Source organism: Falco punctatus, assembly GCF_963210335.1.
Source record: "Falco punctatus genome assembly, chromosome: 11".
In the NCBI taxonomy this organism is placed as follows: Eukaryota; Metazoa; Chordata; class Aves; order Falconiformes; family Falconidae; genus Falco; species Falco punctatus.
In genome coordinates this window covers 20908348-20923099 of record NC_137591.1, presented here as the reverse complement: position 1 = coordinate 20923099, position 14752 = coordinate 20908348, and the positions used below count along the sequence as shown (strand labels likewise).

At 37.0% G+C, this 14752-nt stretch overlaps 1 protein-coding gene across 1 annotated transcript in view; it reads left to right on the top strand.

Moving 5' to 3' along the window:
* The window catches only part of DPYD (dihydropyrimidine dehydrogenase), a 367920-nt gene that overhangs the window by 97096 nt on the left and 256072 nt on the right, over window positions 1–14752 (top strand). The window contains exons 4-5 of the mRNA XM_080407063.1: window positions 137–224; window positions 11687–11848. Coding sequence (XP_080263189.1) covers window positions 137–224; window positions 11687–11848 — 250 coding nt within the window. The remainder of the gene's footprint in view (window positions 1–136; window positions 225–11686; window positions 11849–14752) is intronic.

Here is a 14752-nt window from a genome sequence, read left to right as displayed (position 1 = left end):
TAAATAGACATTTTATGAAAACACTCTGTATTATTCCTCTGTGGCTTGTCTTCTACCATGCTAACTTGAAACTCTTATGCTATTGCCAGCATTTGTATTCCATGTCTCCTTGACGCATTTTCTTTTATTCCTGCAGATGTTTAAAGTGTGTGGACGCCCCCTGTCAGAAGAGTTGCCCAACTAATCTGGACATCAAGTCATTCATCACGAGTATTGCAAACAAGGTAAAATCAGGCTTGCAGTAGTACATGGAAGCATGAAACAGCAGTTACTTGCAGTTCTGTTAGTGAGATTGCTTTTCAAATCTATCTTTATAAATGTTAAAAAGGTAGAGTTTACAACAGATGCTTTAAAGCTCAACAGTCAGCTAATTTTTAATTATTTTGCTGCTGTTCTGTGCCCATATAGTGTATAGTGCAAATTTATTTCTTCATGTCACTTTTTCTATGGAGTTTTTGGTTTTGATGGGTTTCAAGTATGATGATATTCAAAATACTGAGTGTTACATGTAATTATTTAACTTTGTTGCTACCTAAGGTATTACAGTTATAAAACTTCTCTTTCATTAAATTTGGGGTTTTTTTTGTGAGTTTTTTTTTTAAGAAGTGATTATAGTTTAAATGTGCTTTGGGCAGATACTTGGTATGAATGTGGTCATCTCAATGTTTTGCAGTTTATAGTAAGAGGCTCTGGTTAATGCAAATGTAGTCAGTCACTTAGACTATAATAAAATACTACAGGAATAAATTGAATCCCCTCTTTGGAGGTACTGTACCTGTTCCTTAATAGGCTATTATACTATGATCATAATGAAATCTTAAAAACATTATTCTGATTTGTGGTTTACAAATGACTTTTAACAGTCAGAAATAAATAAAGATGACTGTAAAGTTGATATGACAAGATTAATTAGGCTGTCTGGGCTAGCCTAAAGATGACTGGATATTGATTGCCCCATACCTTTTAAAACTTGCTTCCCATCTGTGGAATCATTAGCTGCCATGTGATTTATTTGTCTGTATGAGCCCAACTATACTCATAATCTACTGGGGGTGCTACAGAGATTTTCTGGCCATGTTTTATGCTCTAACACGTCTCACTGTTAGGTGCAGCTGAAAGGGCCAACACAGGTAAAGCCGAAGTGGGCAAGAGCAGCGTTGCTGTGTGCAAGTTAACAGACACGTTGCTTTTACTACACTGTGTATTGTACAAAGAAGACACCGGTAAATTCTGCACCTTAACAAGAAACATTAGGATAAGAGGAGATATTAAGATACATGTATCAGTTATAACTATGTATTGATGTGATTTACAGTAATTGGCATTATGCCCAGCATCTGCATATAGACAATGTTCTTATATAATCTGTACTCTGTCACTGCAGCATTTATTTTCAGGAAGGTAGGCATCTGTTTGCAACCATAGTATAGTATGCGGCATATTGCTGCTTATTACCTCTTTCAGGCATTGTGAGGCAGGCAAACTGAACAGAGAAGGTAGAAGGCAGTAATGAAACTGCTAGTCTCCATCTCATCATTGTACTGTAGTATGTTTAGGAAACCTAAAGCAAATTTTATGAAATTATTTTAGCAGCATGGTCTTATTAAGATTAGTTATGCTTCTGTGTTGGGTAGGATAGGGTGATGTGTTGTTGAGGAAGGAAAAATGGTCTGATTATTGAAACATGAAAGCTGGGAAAAAGGAACCAGGAAAGATGGACTGAAGACAGCATCAGCAGATGTTGGAAGAACAACTAACAGCAGCAGCAGCCTGGAATGATATATTTGGTGGGTCTTTTAGATTCTGGTAGCCTGAGAAATACAAAGCTCCTTTGTGACTTGTAAGTCACTTTCACTCCTGATTCATTCTGAATTCTGTGAAAGGTGGTGTGACTGCAGAGCTTTGGGAGTTGCATTTTGGCAAAGGTATACTGGAATAATATTAGGAACTTGCCCTGAAGTTCTGAATTCTTTGCCCTGCTGAAGCCAATGGGTATGCTCTTACAGGTTTTAATAGGGCCAGATTTATCCTGTCAGATGGTCCATGAGCTGGATCAACCTTATAGAGTCTGGGCTGTTGGATGATAACTCTTTTAAATCATCTTGGAAGCTGCAGATGCTAGTTAAGATGCTGGTTTTGCCCTGGGCAGGTGACCTGATCGCTTGCTGTTTTATCAGGAAATCCTGCTTTAGAAAAAAATGTCAGTATACTACTATTCTCTCAGGGGAATTACCATTCTTTATGGAAAATCTAAGTATCTTAGATTCCTGAAACGTAGTTATAGGCGTTCTTTTTGGACCCTACCCCTATCTATCAATACCTTCTGTATCCACTCTGAAAGTGTTTTTTATAAAAAATATACAACAGTTCTGGTAACTGCTTTTACCTCATGTTGATGCCCAATAATTGCATAGACAGCAAGGAAACATTCACATAGAGGAATTTTTAAAAAGTCAGGTAGCTGGTTTCTGCTAGCCAAAATGTTAGGATAAGAAATTGCATGCCTAAAATCAGCGCTGCTTCTGTGAAATCCGGTTCCAAGAGTGAGTTTAGATGCAGTCTTACCCTTTGCTTTCTCTCCTTACCCTATTGGAAGAAATCTAATATAGCATAGTTGTGGGGGCATTTCTCTGCAACAGCTCTAATGCGAACTTCAAAACCAAGTAAACAGAAAACCAAACCAAACACACCCCCCCGCCGCCAAACCCAAAAAACTAGAAGTGAGAAAAACCCACAACCAGATATGCTTAGCAAATAGCTGAAGTCATGAGTTGAGAAACAAGTCTTGCATATTTGTGACCTCTGTGTCAATGGCTGTGCCTCTTGTAATTCATGTACCAAGCAACTTCTCAGGGAAATAAACAGTGCATAGAGGGAACCCAACCTTGACTTGATGGCTGCAGTCTGCTAGGCTGAATTTTCCTTTTGATGAATTAGTTTCTGGTGCCCTTGCTAGAAAATATTTCTGTTACAACAAATTCTGTTCTTTGGAAAAAAGCATCAGTAAATTCTTCTGGTTTCATTTATTAATAGGATTGTTTTGTAGGTATAGGTGTGTACTATTGTTTTTACACTACTGCATTTTGAAATGCCTTGCTTTCTGCCAAGCAAGCAATAGATGTAAGGTGGAAGCTGAGAGAGGGGTACCGGTTGTGGAAATGGTTCACCTGAAGTCATGGCCCTGGGAGAGTCGGTTTGAGAGCCCATTACCCTGGCTGCTCCCGCAGTGTCCTCTCCCCTCTTTCATTCTGTTGCTGCTGGTGGTTGGGGTACCTGTACCATGTGCTTTTAGAGCGCATAGAAAACAAGAATGGCATGCCTTTGAAAACCATGCTAAATCTTCTAACTTATCATTTTGAAAGTCTTTAATGGAACCAGTAAGTAATTTTTCACTTTTGTTACGCATTTTTCTAAACTTTCATTGAAGTAATCATTGAGATACCATTCAGCAATATGCTTGCTGAATATTTTTTGTCATTGTCATAAATGTATTTACTTCACATGATCAAGGATATTTTACATGTCATTGAAAATACTTTTCAAAATGATAAATCTTGTTTGCTGTTTTCACCTTGGATATAAACTTTATTTTTAATCCAGAAGCTTATATATGTATCTCATAATTTCTAGACAAAATAAATAGGTGACACATAGAACATTCAGGTATTTCAGGTCAATAAATCCAGGATGTTGGGGTGTGCTTTCTAGGCTTATTGAAGTCCCTGTTCTGAATCTTTCTTCATCTCTCACTTGAGAAACTCCCTACAGCAGATTACCCTTCTACTTGTTCAGAGGAGATTTAGTTCAATAAATTCTTTGTCCTCATCCTCGTATAAGCATGCAGGTATTTATTTAAACATGATTTATTATGAATATAGAGTATTTAGACAGCAGCGTACTGAAAATTAATTACTTTGTCAGGTACTTAAGAGCTCTATTGTATGTAGTTTGTTTTGTTGGAAAACTGCTATAGCAATCATAAAAGGTCAGGGATTCTTGTTCTCTTAGGCCTGAGGCTTTTTAGATATTTACAGGCCATGTACAATGTAGCTGCTCTGGCTGTTCCGCCATTACACCTGAGCTCAGGAGTAGAAGAGGGAACAGGGGAGGAGGGTTGTTTCTGGGTTGAGAGGGTAATTGAATTGCCAGACTCAATGAGCCTTGAACCTCTCTGAGAAAAAGGATGTCACTTACGCTGTACTGTGTTAGCTGCTGTGACTCAGTAGAGTGTAGGCCACAACTTCCATTCTCTTTTTTCCATACAAACTGGATTACAACTTCACTTTATAAAGGTACAATCTATTCTATTGTGTCTTCCCAGTCAGTGTTTCTTGGTTCATACAGACTGCTTGCAATTCTGTCTCTCTGACACTAGACTTCAGATTCACTATGCACACTTTACTACTTTTGTTTCTAAACATCAGAAGACGGCAAACCAAGTATTCTGACTTCCAGCTGTCATCTTTTTAAATACAGCCTTCACATTGCAAAGTGTATATTCTTTGTTTTATCACACAGGAGAGCAATCTTAGTTAAATCTTTCTTAAAAAAAATAATAGAAGAAGAAAACATTCAGCTGCTGCAGAAGGCTTTGCCCCCTTAGACCTGACTGAGTACCAGGAGTGATTTTAGGATTTTATGTTCTCGTTTCCCCATGTTGATATGTCAAAGCAAGAAGGACTTGGTAAAATGGAGCTCCAGCACCCATCATCCTTTAGGGCTGGCACAAGGAACTGTTGTACGGCAGCAGAAAATCCTGTAGCTTCCCAGAAGCAGCTCAGCCTGAACAACACTTGCAGCCTGTCCAGCTTTCCTCCTGTTAAGCAGAAGTGTGGGCCAGAGGAAGCTGCCGGTTGGAAAGCAACAGCTGCTTACACGCTCAACCTTTGTACTGTTCAGCGAGATGGTCTTGGATCTTTTTTTTTTTCATCAGATGCCTTTATGGTTGAGTTGTTGCATTGGAAAAAAACCTCTTGGTGTGGTTTAGGTATGGGGATATTAAGTTGTGTTAACTTGGCACAGGTGTAAGGAGTGACTCAGCCTTTATAGTCTGAGACTATAATGAAGAATTGGAGGTGCAGAAGTATCTTTGGTGTTACTTGTCCTCACAAAATCACACCTGGTTGCTGTAGCCCTCTGTTACTAGCTCTCACATTTTTCATCTCAAGTCTTGCAGTATTACAGGGATTCCTGACATTGAGTCAACGGTTTTCTCCTTTTTCAGAAAGACCATCTTTTCCCATAATCCCTTAATAATAAACTGGCCTGAGCTGACACATCAACCATTTTCTAACAGACTTTATAGGTGGATGTAAGCCTTCTGGTGGCCAGCATTTAAAAAAAACACCAAACAAAAACAAAACAAAAAAACAAACAAACAAACAAAAAACCCACCCACCACCTTAACCCCCAAACCCAGCAAAGCCTTGCTGCCCTCTGTATAAAAGGTTGTCCCTGGACTGTGTAGAATGCTGGTAGGAAAATAAGGAAGTGAGAAATGAATGCCAAGAACAGTACAGAGAAAGTTGTGGGACACAAGAGTAAGTTTTAGGATTTCAGAGGAATGCTTTGGTTTAAATGAAACCGAAGGAAATGTGTGGTGGTGGTTTTTTTTTTTTTTTCCAAGAGAGAAATTCAGTTTTTTCAAGGGAGAAATGGGAGATGGAAAAAAGTGGAAGATAGGGATAGATACCAAGGGATAAGGGTGAATCCGAAGTTTGTAGATTGAGGCAGTAAAGGAAAAAGTGTGGTAATGTACTGGAAATGAGTATGAAGGAGAAGTGGGTAGACAAAGGAAGGCAAGAGACAAAAAACTCTAGGATCATTAAGAGAAAATGAAATGAAGAAAAGATTGTAAGGGAGAAGGGGTGTTGAGAGACATAGGATTATGACAGGTGAGAGAAACAGAGTGATGTTTTTTCTGTGCCAGAGGAACTCTGAGTATATTAACAAAGGATGCCTATATGCCATTGCAAAGATTTTGGAAAATCATGAGTCACAGTTCATATGTGAAATACTGTAAGTGGGATACTGTTAATACAATGAAGGATTGTGGAAGTCAGAAAGCTGCTAGATGATTGGTAATAATTATATACAGATACACATCACAATTAATCTTTAAGTACTACTTTGAGTCCCCAGGTTTTTGAAAGTGCTGTTATATTCAGCTTTCTCTGTTAATCTTTGTGTATTTCAGGTCACTAAATATATAAAAAAACAACATTTAAAAGTAAAAGTAGTAATGGTGTTAAATTGATGCACTTGAAACAGTGACTTTTCTTGAGATGTCTGTTTGTACTTAGTGTAATGGAATGGCTGACAGCTGGTTTCAGTTGCCATAGTGTAATTATGTAGAATAGACTTTTGCGATGACACTATGTCAATTAAGGAATCTCTCACATTCTAGACTACAAAGGACAAAATGACAGTACAAGATATTTCTTCCGTTCTTTTTCATAAAAAGATAGTGACACTGTGTGAAATTACAGTCCTGTTATGATGACACAAGTCAAATGATGTGAAAGATTTCTGGATTGATTAAAAATCATCAGCATTATAATATAGAATATGTATGATTTGATAAGTTGCTGTTATGTTTTGTTCATTCTTCTTCAGAAGATATCGGGGGGGCTGACAGACTGGGGGTGTTTCTTGTTATATTTGAACTGGTGTGTGTCAATGTGAAAAATGCTACTTATATAACAATGTACTTTAAATAGTGGTTCTTCGGTATGTGAAAATATTTTAATCCAATACATCTTGAGTAAATTTTAAAGCCATCACAGAACATGAACTAGTATAGAAGGTGGTGATATTTTCCCATATTTTTTGTTATGTCTCCCTTTTTCTAAACTAAGCCCAGATGAAAAAGAAATTACCACTTTTTTCCTTCTTTTCTTTTTAAAGAATTCACTCTGTCCCAAAATCCTGATGAAATCAATGTATTCATTTTATTACACAAAACATAATAATGCATATTCTTCATTGTTTTTGAGAGAACTGCAGTATCAAAACACCCTTATGCATAATGAATTTATATAAAAAGCTCTTCAATTGAATTGAAAGAAAAGATGCTATAAGCATTTCCTGATAGTAAATGTAATTTCTTCTGGTCTCTCAGTATTGATCCTATGTGTTTTAATAGGTTTTTTTCAAGTAAAAAGCAGTCTCATTTGCATGCAAATTATATAATGCTTCCAAATGATACATGTGGAGATCCTCCTCTGCCTGGTTTCCACTGATTATTGATGTCTGTTTAAGGCTTGTTTTTGTTGCCTGTGTTAGCAATGTAGTATTTATTGACATTTTGATGTAGGAAACCACAAAACATCCTATCCAGTTAGATTAATTTATTTCTATGGAAGTGCACAGGAAAAAAGATTCTATGAACAAAGGCAGGAGCAGACATTTATCTCACTAGAAAATTCAGAAACATCCTAGTTTTAGACTTGCTTCCTCTGTGACGTCTGTAAGAAACTAGACAACTGAGTCATCATATTATTTCAGCATCTAAAAAAACTACTCCAAGCTGTTAAGGTAGCTTATATCATTCCATACCCTGGAATAAATTTTTTATTTTAATGAAGCCAACCTTCCTTTAATTCTGATCCTTTCTCATGTATAACATGTGATGTATAGTTACCAGCTTGCCAGGTCTGCATCTCACGTCTATGTTGTGTGCAACCTACTACACCCTGGTTTTGTGAAATAAAAGCAATCATTATGTTTTTAGAAAATGTGAATATTCTATGAATATTCTACTTTTAATGTCACTGATAAATGTAATTATCATTAATACATGTTTTGAGGTTAAAAAGTTGTGTAAGCACAAATTGTTCATGTAACTAAACATTTAAGATACTGTACATATACTACAAACTCTCATTTATTACTGTAGTAACACAGTGGTTTGCAGTTTTGTAACACAGTTTGTATAACACCATTTAGTGTAACTTACTATACTATACTGTATTTCCCTGCCAGTTTTTGTCAAGTATTGGAAGACGTTTTTCTAATAAAGTTTGAGACATTAGATAATAGATCAATGCAGTAAAGGCAGGATAAACGATTAAATAGAATAGAAGTATGAAGAGATGAAGCAACTCAGAGCTGAGCTCCTGAAGTCCTGCACAGCCCAGTCTCCGTGCTGGACTATGCCCTGGGTGTCAGGAAGGTTGCAGATGGGCTTGCTCTCAACTTACTGCATAGTCGGTGGTAGCAGCACACTGCTGTATCCTTTCACTGGTAGTGAACAAGTATCAGTGGCAATGGGAACAGTGGTTACGCTGGTGTTCTGGGAAGTGTAAGAGGAGAGTTAGGGAACTGCAGCTCTTCTGCAAGTTTAAGTTTACCAATGGCAAAATTGACACAGGTTGAATTTTTGTTGGCAGACAGGGAAACCAAGTCAGCAGTGAACTTGTTCTTCCCTTACATCTTTAGAGGTGTCACTTTAGCACAGCTGCAGCACACTGGTGAAGCAGTGTAGAATACTTGCCATCCTGCTCCCAAAAATAAGTGGAACACTTTGTACTTCAACTGTGACTGTCTTTTAATTTATCATTAAAACTTACCTCGTGTGTTAAGAATAGAAGATATATACCTTTTGATACTATTTATCTAATGATGTAATATTTAGCCTGGTAACATGTACTCTCTACTCTTATTCGAAGAGGATCCGATACCTCTTTTTCTCAGATACCACTAGTAGCGACAGCAGCAGCAATTCATGATCGTGACAGCAACATCTCAAAACTTCCCAAATCAGGACCCCACCTTTGTATACTCCGTCATGTTTCCCCGAAATTCAGGGGTCAGCAGCAGTTGGCCTTACCCCCATTAGGATTTCAGTTCCAGCCTCCTACTTACTGAACTCTGGCATGATGTTCTGAGATAGGTTTCCCTGGGTATCCCCTTGATATGCCATGATCTCAGTCCTATACTCACAATGACCCTGGTTCTCATCTCTTCTGCGTTCACTTGCTACTTAAACATACACTGTCTTTCTGTAGCATAGCTATGCTGAAAGTTTGGTTTGAGCTTGCAAAACAAGTAAAATATGCCAGCTGTGTTGACACTGCCTGTAGTGGCACAGCTCAAGTGTAAGAATATACTTTACAAATATGTAATGAAATTGATTTTAAAAAGGAATATTTAACAGCTTTGCATTCTAGGCATAATAACTAATTTGTGTATTGATTTTAAGTACAAAGCCTAAAAATGTAGAAGACCTTAATGAAGTTACTTAGATGGAAGTGTATGTTTTTGTATTTGTTTCCATTGAACCAGAGTTGAAGATAATAAAAATAATAATCCTGGACAACACAGGAAGGAAAAGTGTAACTCTTATATGTACTGAAATATCAAACTGAACAAAAATTCTTTGAAAACCATTTTGTCTTTGAGTTGGGGAGAAATATCCTCACTACTAGTTTGCAATTATTCCTTTAGAGTGAGAAAAGGGAATGGCTAGATCTAATTGCCTGGGAAACAGATATCTAGGGCCACTTAAGATGCTGTAGGGTGTCTAGACTGGTCGCTGAGTGCTGTTTCAGAAAGACACATGGGTGTCCTGCATTGACTGTGTCACCTCTGCTGTCTGCATGGTTATGTGTCAGGGACATCTCCAGCATAACTAGACTTCTTTTGCTGCTGGATTGAGCTTACAGTGTCTCTACTGGCTGTTTTTAGCAGCTCCAACAGTCTCTGGCGTATCGAAACAGTATAATTCATCTGCAAGAGTGAAAATATTTGCTAATATGTACAATTTCCATTTGACTAATACTCCTTTACGTTGGAATAAATGAGAATTGGGGACGATAAAGTGCCTTACCAGTCACCACTGGCAAAATGGTTGAAAGTTCTCCCAGAAGAGCTGCGTAAAGCGAATGCCTATTCAGCCAGGATGAGAATTTCAATAGATTTTAATAGTGGCTAAGAAAATTCTATGAGAGTGAACCCAGGTAGCTTGTTTTCATTTCCATGTGATGGACAGGGGGCTCATGCTGTGCAGTAGACCAGCATCTGTAAGCAACAGGTCCAGTTGCATCTACAAATACATTCAAGTACATTTCTTAAACATTGACGTTGTCTTGGGACTCTCTAGGTGTGTCTGTATCTGGTTTAATTTAGAGAATTTTATGCTCAGTCTTTTAATATGCCTTTAGTGAATTTGAACCTCCCAAACCAAAGTCTTGTTACCCATTGTTGGTGATATTGTCAGATCTCTACGCTGTTCTTCTTATTCATAACTGGATTCTTGCTCTGTGTGGCGTAGAGTTTGCTTTGAATAAACACTTCTGTGTACATCAGCATACTTGACAGACAATAAGTCACAGGCATCGCATAGGGTCTGCTGTGACAGGGTATTTCACATCATTTGAGTTAGCTGTCCTGCAACAGAGAGATAATGGTATTTGTTATAAAAACCAATTCCATGTTAGTGATGATTATTGAAGACTGCAATATGGAAGAGGTTGTGGAAGAGGAAGGAGACATTGTTTTTTTAATCTCTCAGTTATTGCTAGTTGGGAGAAAGCTGGAATGAGATCCTGGCATTAATTTCTCACTGAAGAAACTTCTGTGGAACCTCAGCCATGTGCTAATTGAAAGTGGTACTGTAGTGTCTTCTGGCCCTTAAAGGAAACTGTATCATTAACCCATTTTCATGGACTTTCCTTGGTGGCGCTTTTAGAGCGGGTGGGAAGAGGGGTAAAATAAAGAACTAGAGTCTGTGATTAAGTAAACTTCAATATTAAGTATACAGAAGAAAAAATAGGATGTAAATGGTTTGCTTTAATTACACCATAATTTTATTAATGCAAATGGAGAACTGCCATCAGTAGCTCTCCCCCTCTGAGTAAGACTTCAGTTCACTCCTGTCATTTCCTCTGATGTTCCCACTTAAGAGAATTATCTGGTCTGAAAAAACAACTAGGGGTTGTTTTCTTATGACATCAGGCACTGGGAACTTGCCAATGTCCATTCCTTAGATTGTTAATTATGGGAAGAAATCTTGTTAGCTCTCATTTATCAGGATATTTTTCCTTTTCTGAAGATACACACTGAATATTGGGAAGCTGTGAAGCTGTGAATTGTACGTAACTTCTTTAATCAGTTCCCTGGTTTGCTATTTAGAGCAACAGGAAAGTAAGTGATTGTCCTGATTGGTATCTAGTTGAGGGGAAAAAAAAAAAATCAATAGCGCAGTATCTACAGGTAACTACATATGAAGCCTTCTCTTCTCCTCACCGGTCTGGAACAATTGGCACTACTGATCTGGTGTGAAGGACAGGCACATCTGTAGAGATGGTGTGCACAGATGTGTAAAATAAGCTTTTCATTCCCTGTGTCATAAAGAACTGATAATCTAGCTGTCACTTTCTGGTCAGACCTTCAACAAGGGCTACGACTCAGCTACTGCCCAATTGACCTAGACATGGAGAAAGTATTTACAAGTACTTAATGCAGCACAGTAGTTTTCAAACATAAATTTGTTAAGCCACTGAAAGTTGTATGACCATCTCAGACTGAAGATCTTTTTAGCTATTTTGCAAGCTAAAAAAATAATTGTTTGCATAACAATTTTGCTGCCTTTCTTTCCAGTGTCTTTGACATAATGCTGTATAACATATTGGTACATTTAAATAATGTCAGTGTTGTTTAATTTTTTTTTCTCTTTTTCCTTCAGAACTACTATGGAGCTGCCAAAATGATTCTTTCTGACAATCCACTTGGCCTGACATGCGGAATGGTGTGTCCAACATCAGATCTCTGTGTTGGTGGGTGCAACTTGTATGCCACGGAGGAAGGACCAATTAATATTGGTGGATTGCAGCAGTTTGCTACTGAGGTAGGTAGGACTTGCAAATGTCTGAAATTCTTTGTATGCACCAATGTGTGTTGTCTAAGTGGTTGCCTTTGTTAATGATTTGTTTTTTAAAAAAAGTTGGTACTAGTAAAATAAGGGTGTGGGAAGTTAGAATAATTATTCTTTATCTTACAGCACATTCAGAAGCTTAGAAATGTTTTCATAATGCACTAATTTGTGGGAACATAAGGAACATTATTGTGAAAAAGATGACTCTTTAGAAACACTAGTAGTTGAGACAGTTTGTTTTATAATGAAAGATTTATCTAAGCCAGGTGAAATTGTAGGTGTTACTGAAGAAGGCTGCATAGGGAAAAAGGTCAAGTGCACCTGCATCTGTAACTGAAAGTTAAGGAGCTGTAGAACTGTTCTGGGCATTGAGTAGATCCTGTAGCAGAACTAGTGCGCATTTGTACTGGCTTTGGGCCAAAGGAAAAGTTTGAGATGATTTAGACTTTTTACTATCCAGTTTTGCCAAAACTAGGTAAATAAGTCCTTTCAGGTTGACGTGTAATAGATGTCTATGTGCATCTGTCTATTTAGATACCTAGTGTAGATGCTTACATATGTGTGTTTGTGTACATTTATTAGGTCATAAGGGTATGCGTATATTTTGGTTGCTGAAGCAAAATTTTTTACTTGCCACTTGATGTTAGGAAGTCTTCTCAAGGGTTTCTGTTGAAATGTACGTGCATTATTTGTGACTGTATAGTTTTAATGCTCTGCTTTCCATCTGAAGAAAGATGGAGGCTGCTGCTCATTTGTTGACTTCCTTTGAAGGGCATGGAGAATTTGTATCAAACTCATGGTCTCAGCTCGCAGCTCGTTTGATCTGTCTGAAGTATCTTTGGGTAACAACTGTGATTTTGGTCTCTGTAAAAGTAAGGATGTTGTGGCTGTATAAGAAAAGGCATATGCACATTTCTATATAGTCCTAACTAATGAGGTTGTACCTCTTCTATGTCTTGAGCCATTTGGCTGGTTATATTTACAAGCATACAGTGAAATCCCAGTCACCTTTACAAAGCTTGAGAAATAAAAAAAAAAATATCTTTGTAGGACAGACCAGAATAGAAATGCAAATTAATCTGGAAGTAACAGACAATATGTCTGTAAGGCCAATTTTTTTCTTCTGCTGTCATTCATAGACTTCACACACCCTTCTCAACGGCTGTTGGTCATGATTCAATAAGCAAACATTCCTACCTGCTCCAGTTCTTCCCTCTTCTACCTGTTTGTATCCCTACTTTTTTCTCTCCATGAGACTTGTAAAGCTTTTGGAGAACCTGCTAAATGTCTCTGCTAACTGTAGCTGAACCTTCTCTCCCCTCTGTCATTTAAGTAGCTATCCAGTTTGAATTTCTTGAGATTAGACCATACAACTATAAGTACAGTTTGGACCAAAGTTCTTATTTATAGGATGAGGCTAGAGACAGTGAATGTATTTGTTCTACATGTATATTCAATAGCTGGCTTTTATCAGTCAAGGGGCAATTTTATTACCTTTTCTTCTTTTTCTTTATTCCTTATATCTAAAAACTTAATATTTGTTGCAAAGGAGACTTATTTTTTCTTAAAAAAAAACAAAAAACCAACAAAACACAAACAACAACCAAAAAAAGAAAGAAAAAAGAAAGATTAAACAGTTGTCAAGTAGATGATAAATACAATGGTGAAATATTACTGTTTAGGAAGCAAATGCAAGTAATATCTGTTAAAACTTGATTTGTGTCTCCTTTTAGCCCTAATGCTATGATTAATAGAGAGGAATTATGGCTTGATAGATAATGCTAAATATCTGCTATTTTTCTTCAAAAATCTTTAGAAATCTATTAAAAAAGCTCAGTGCTAGCACAATGATTGATACGAAAACTGCAGCAAGGATGAATAGCTCAGAATGGCTTTGCTCCTAATGTTTCAGGTTTGTTTAAAGTGATATTAGTGTCAAGAGTTCTAACAAAATTGTTACACAGTTCTATTTAACACTCCAATAAAAATACCTTTTCATAAATTTTATTACCCTTAATATTTGTATAGTATCCTAAAATGTTAAAATTAGTTAATAAACTTTATTTGTATGTATTGTAGTACTCATAATTAGTAAAGTATGCAGTCACTTTCATAGTTAATACTTTGTTTAGCTTTCATTCAGGTCAATTTTACTGTGAAAGTATGTATAGTTGAAAAAAATGTAATGATATGAGTGCTTCCAAGTAACAATTGTTGTAAAAATATAAATTAAAATACTGAAGAAAATCATAAGGTACTACTGCCCATACAAAAATTGGCCCAGATACTGCAAGTGAAGTGTGTTCACAGCTTTACCTATATGAGTACCTTAGCAAATTGTGTAATTTAGGTGTGCAACATGTTACTCTTAATGAGAGCTGCATGGTAATTCTCGTGCGCTGTGTAACAGTTTGTCCCACAGGAGCTTATTTACTGAAAACTCCATTGTGCATAAAGCCAGCTTTAGACTTTTTTTTCCTTGGAATTAGTCTGAAGATCATACACTTGATGCATTACGAGAGCGAGCGATAGCGTAGATAAAAGATAAAATTGCAGTAAAGCAGGAATGTGGGCTTAAAATGGAAAATATATGGGTATGACGTATGCCCCTTTGTGCTTCTGAACAATGACTGATCATCTGTTCATACTGCAGATAAAACTCCCTAATTGTAAAATATTTGTCTTGCATACGATGCCAAAAAAATGACACCTCACACCTCACGCATTCTCCTTCTGCTCTTCCATATAGTTTTGTAACTATGCTCAGCTCATTCTTGAAGTAAATTGTAATCCAGTCTGAAAAAACATAGATTTTGACAATTAAGTGTTCAAGTGGAAAAAAGGAAATGTCTGTTTGTATTTGTGATGTAGAATGTG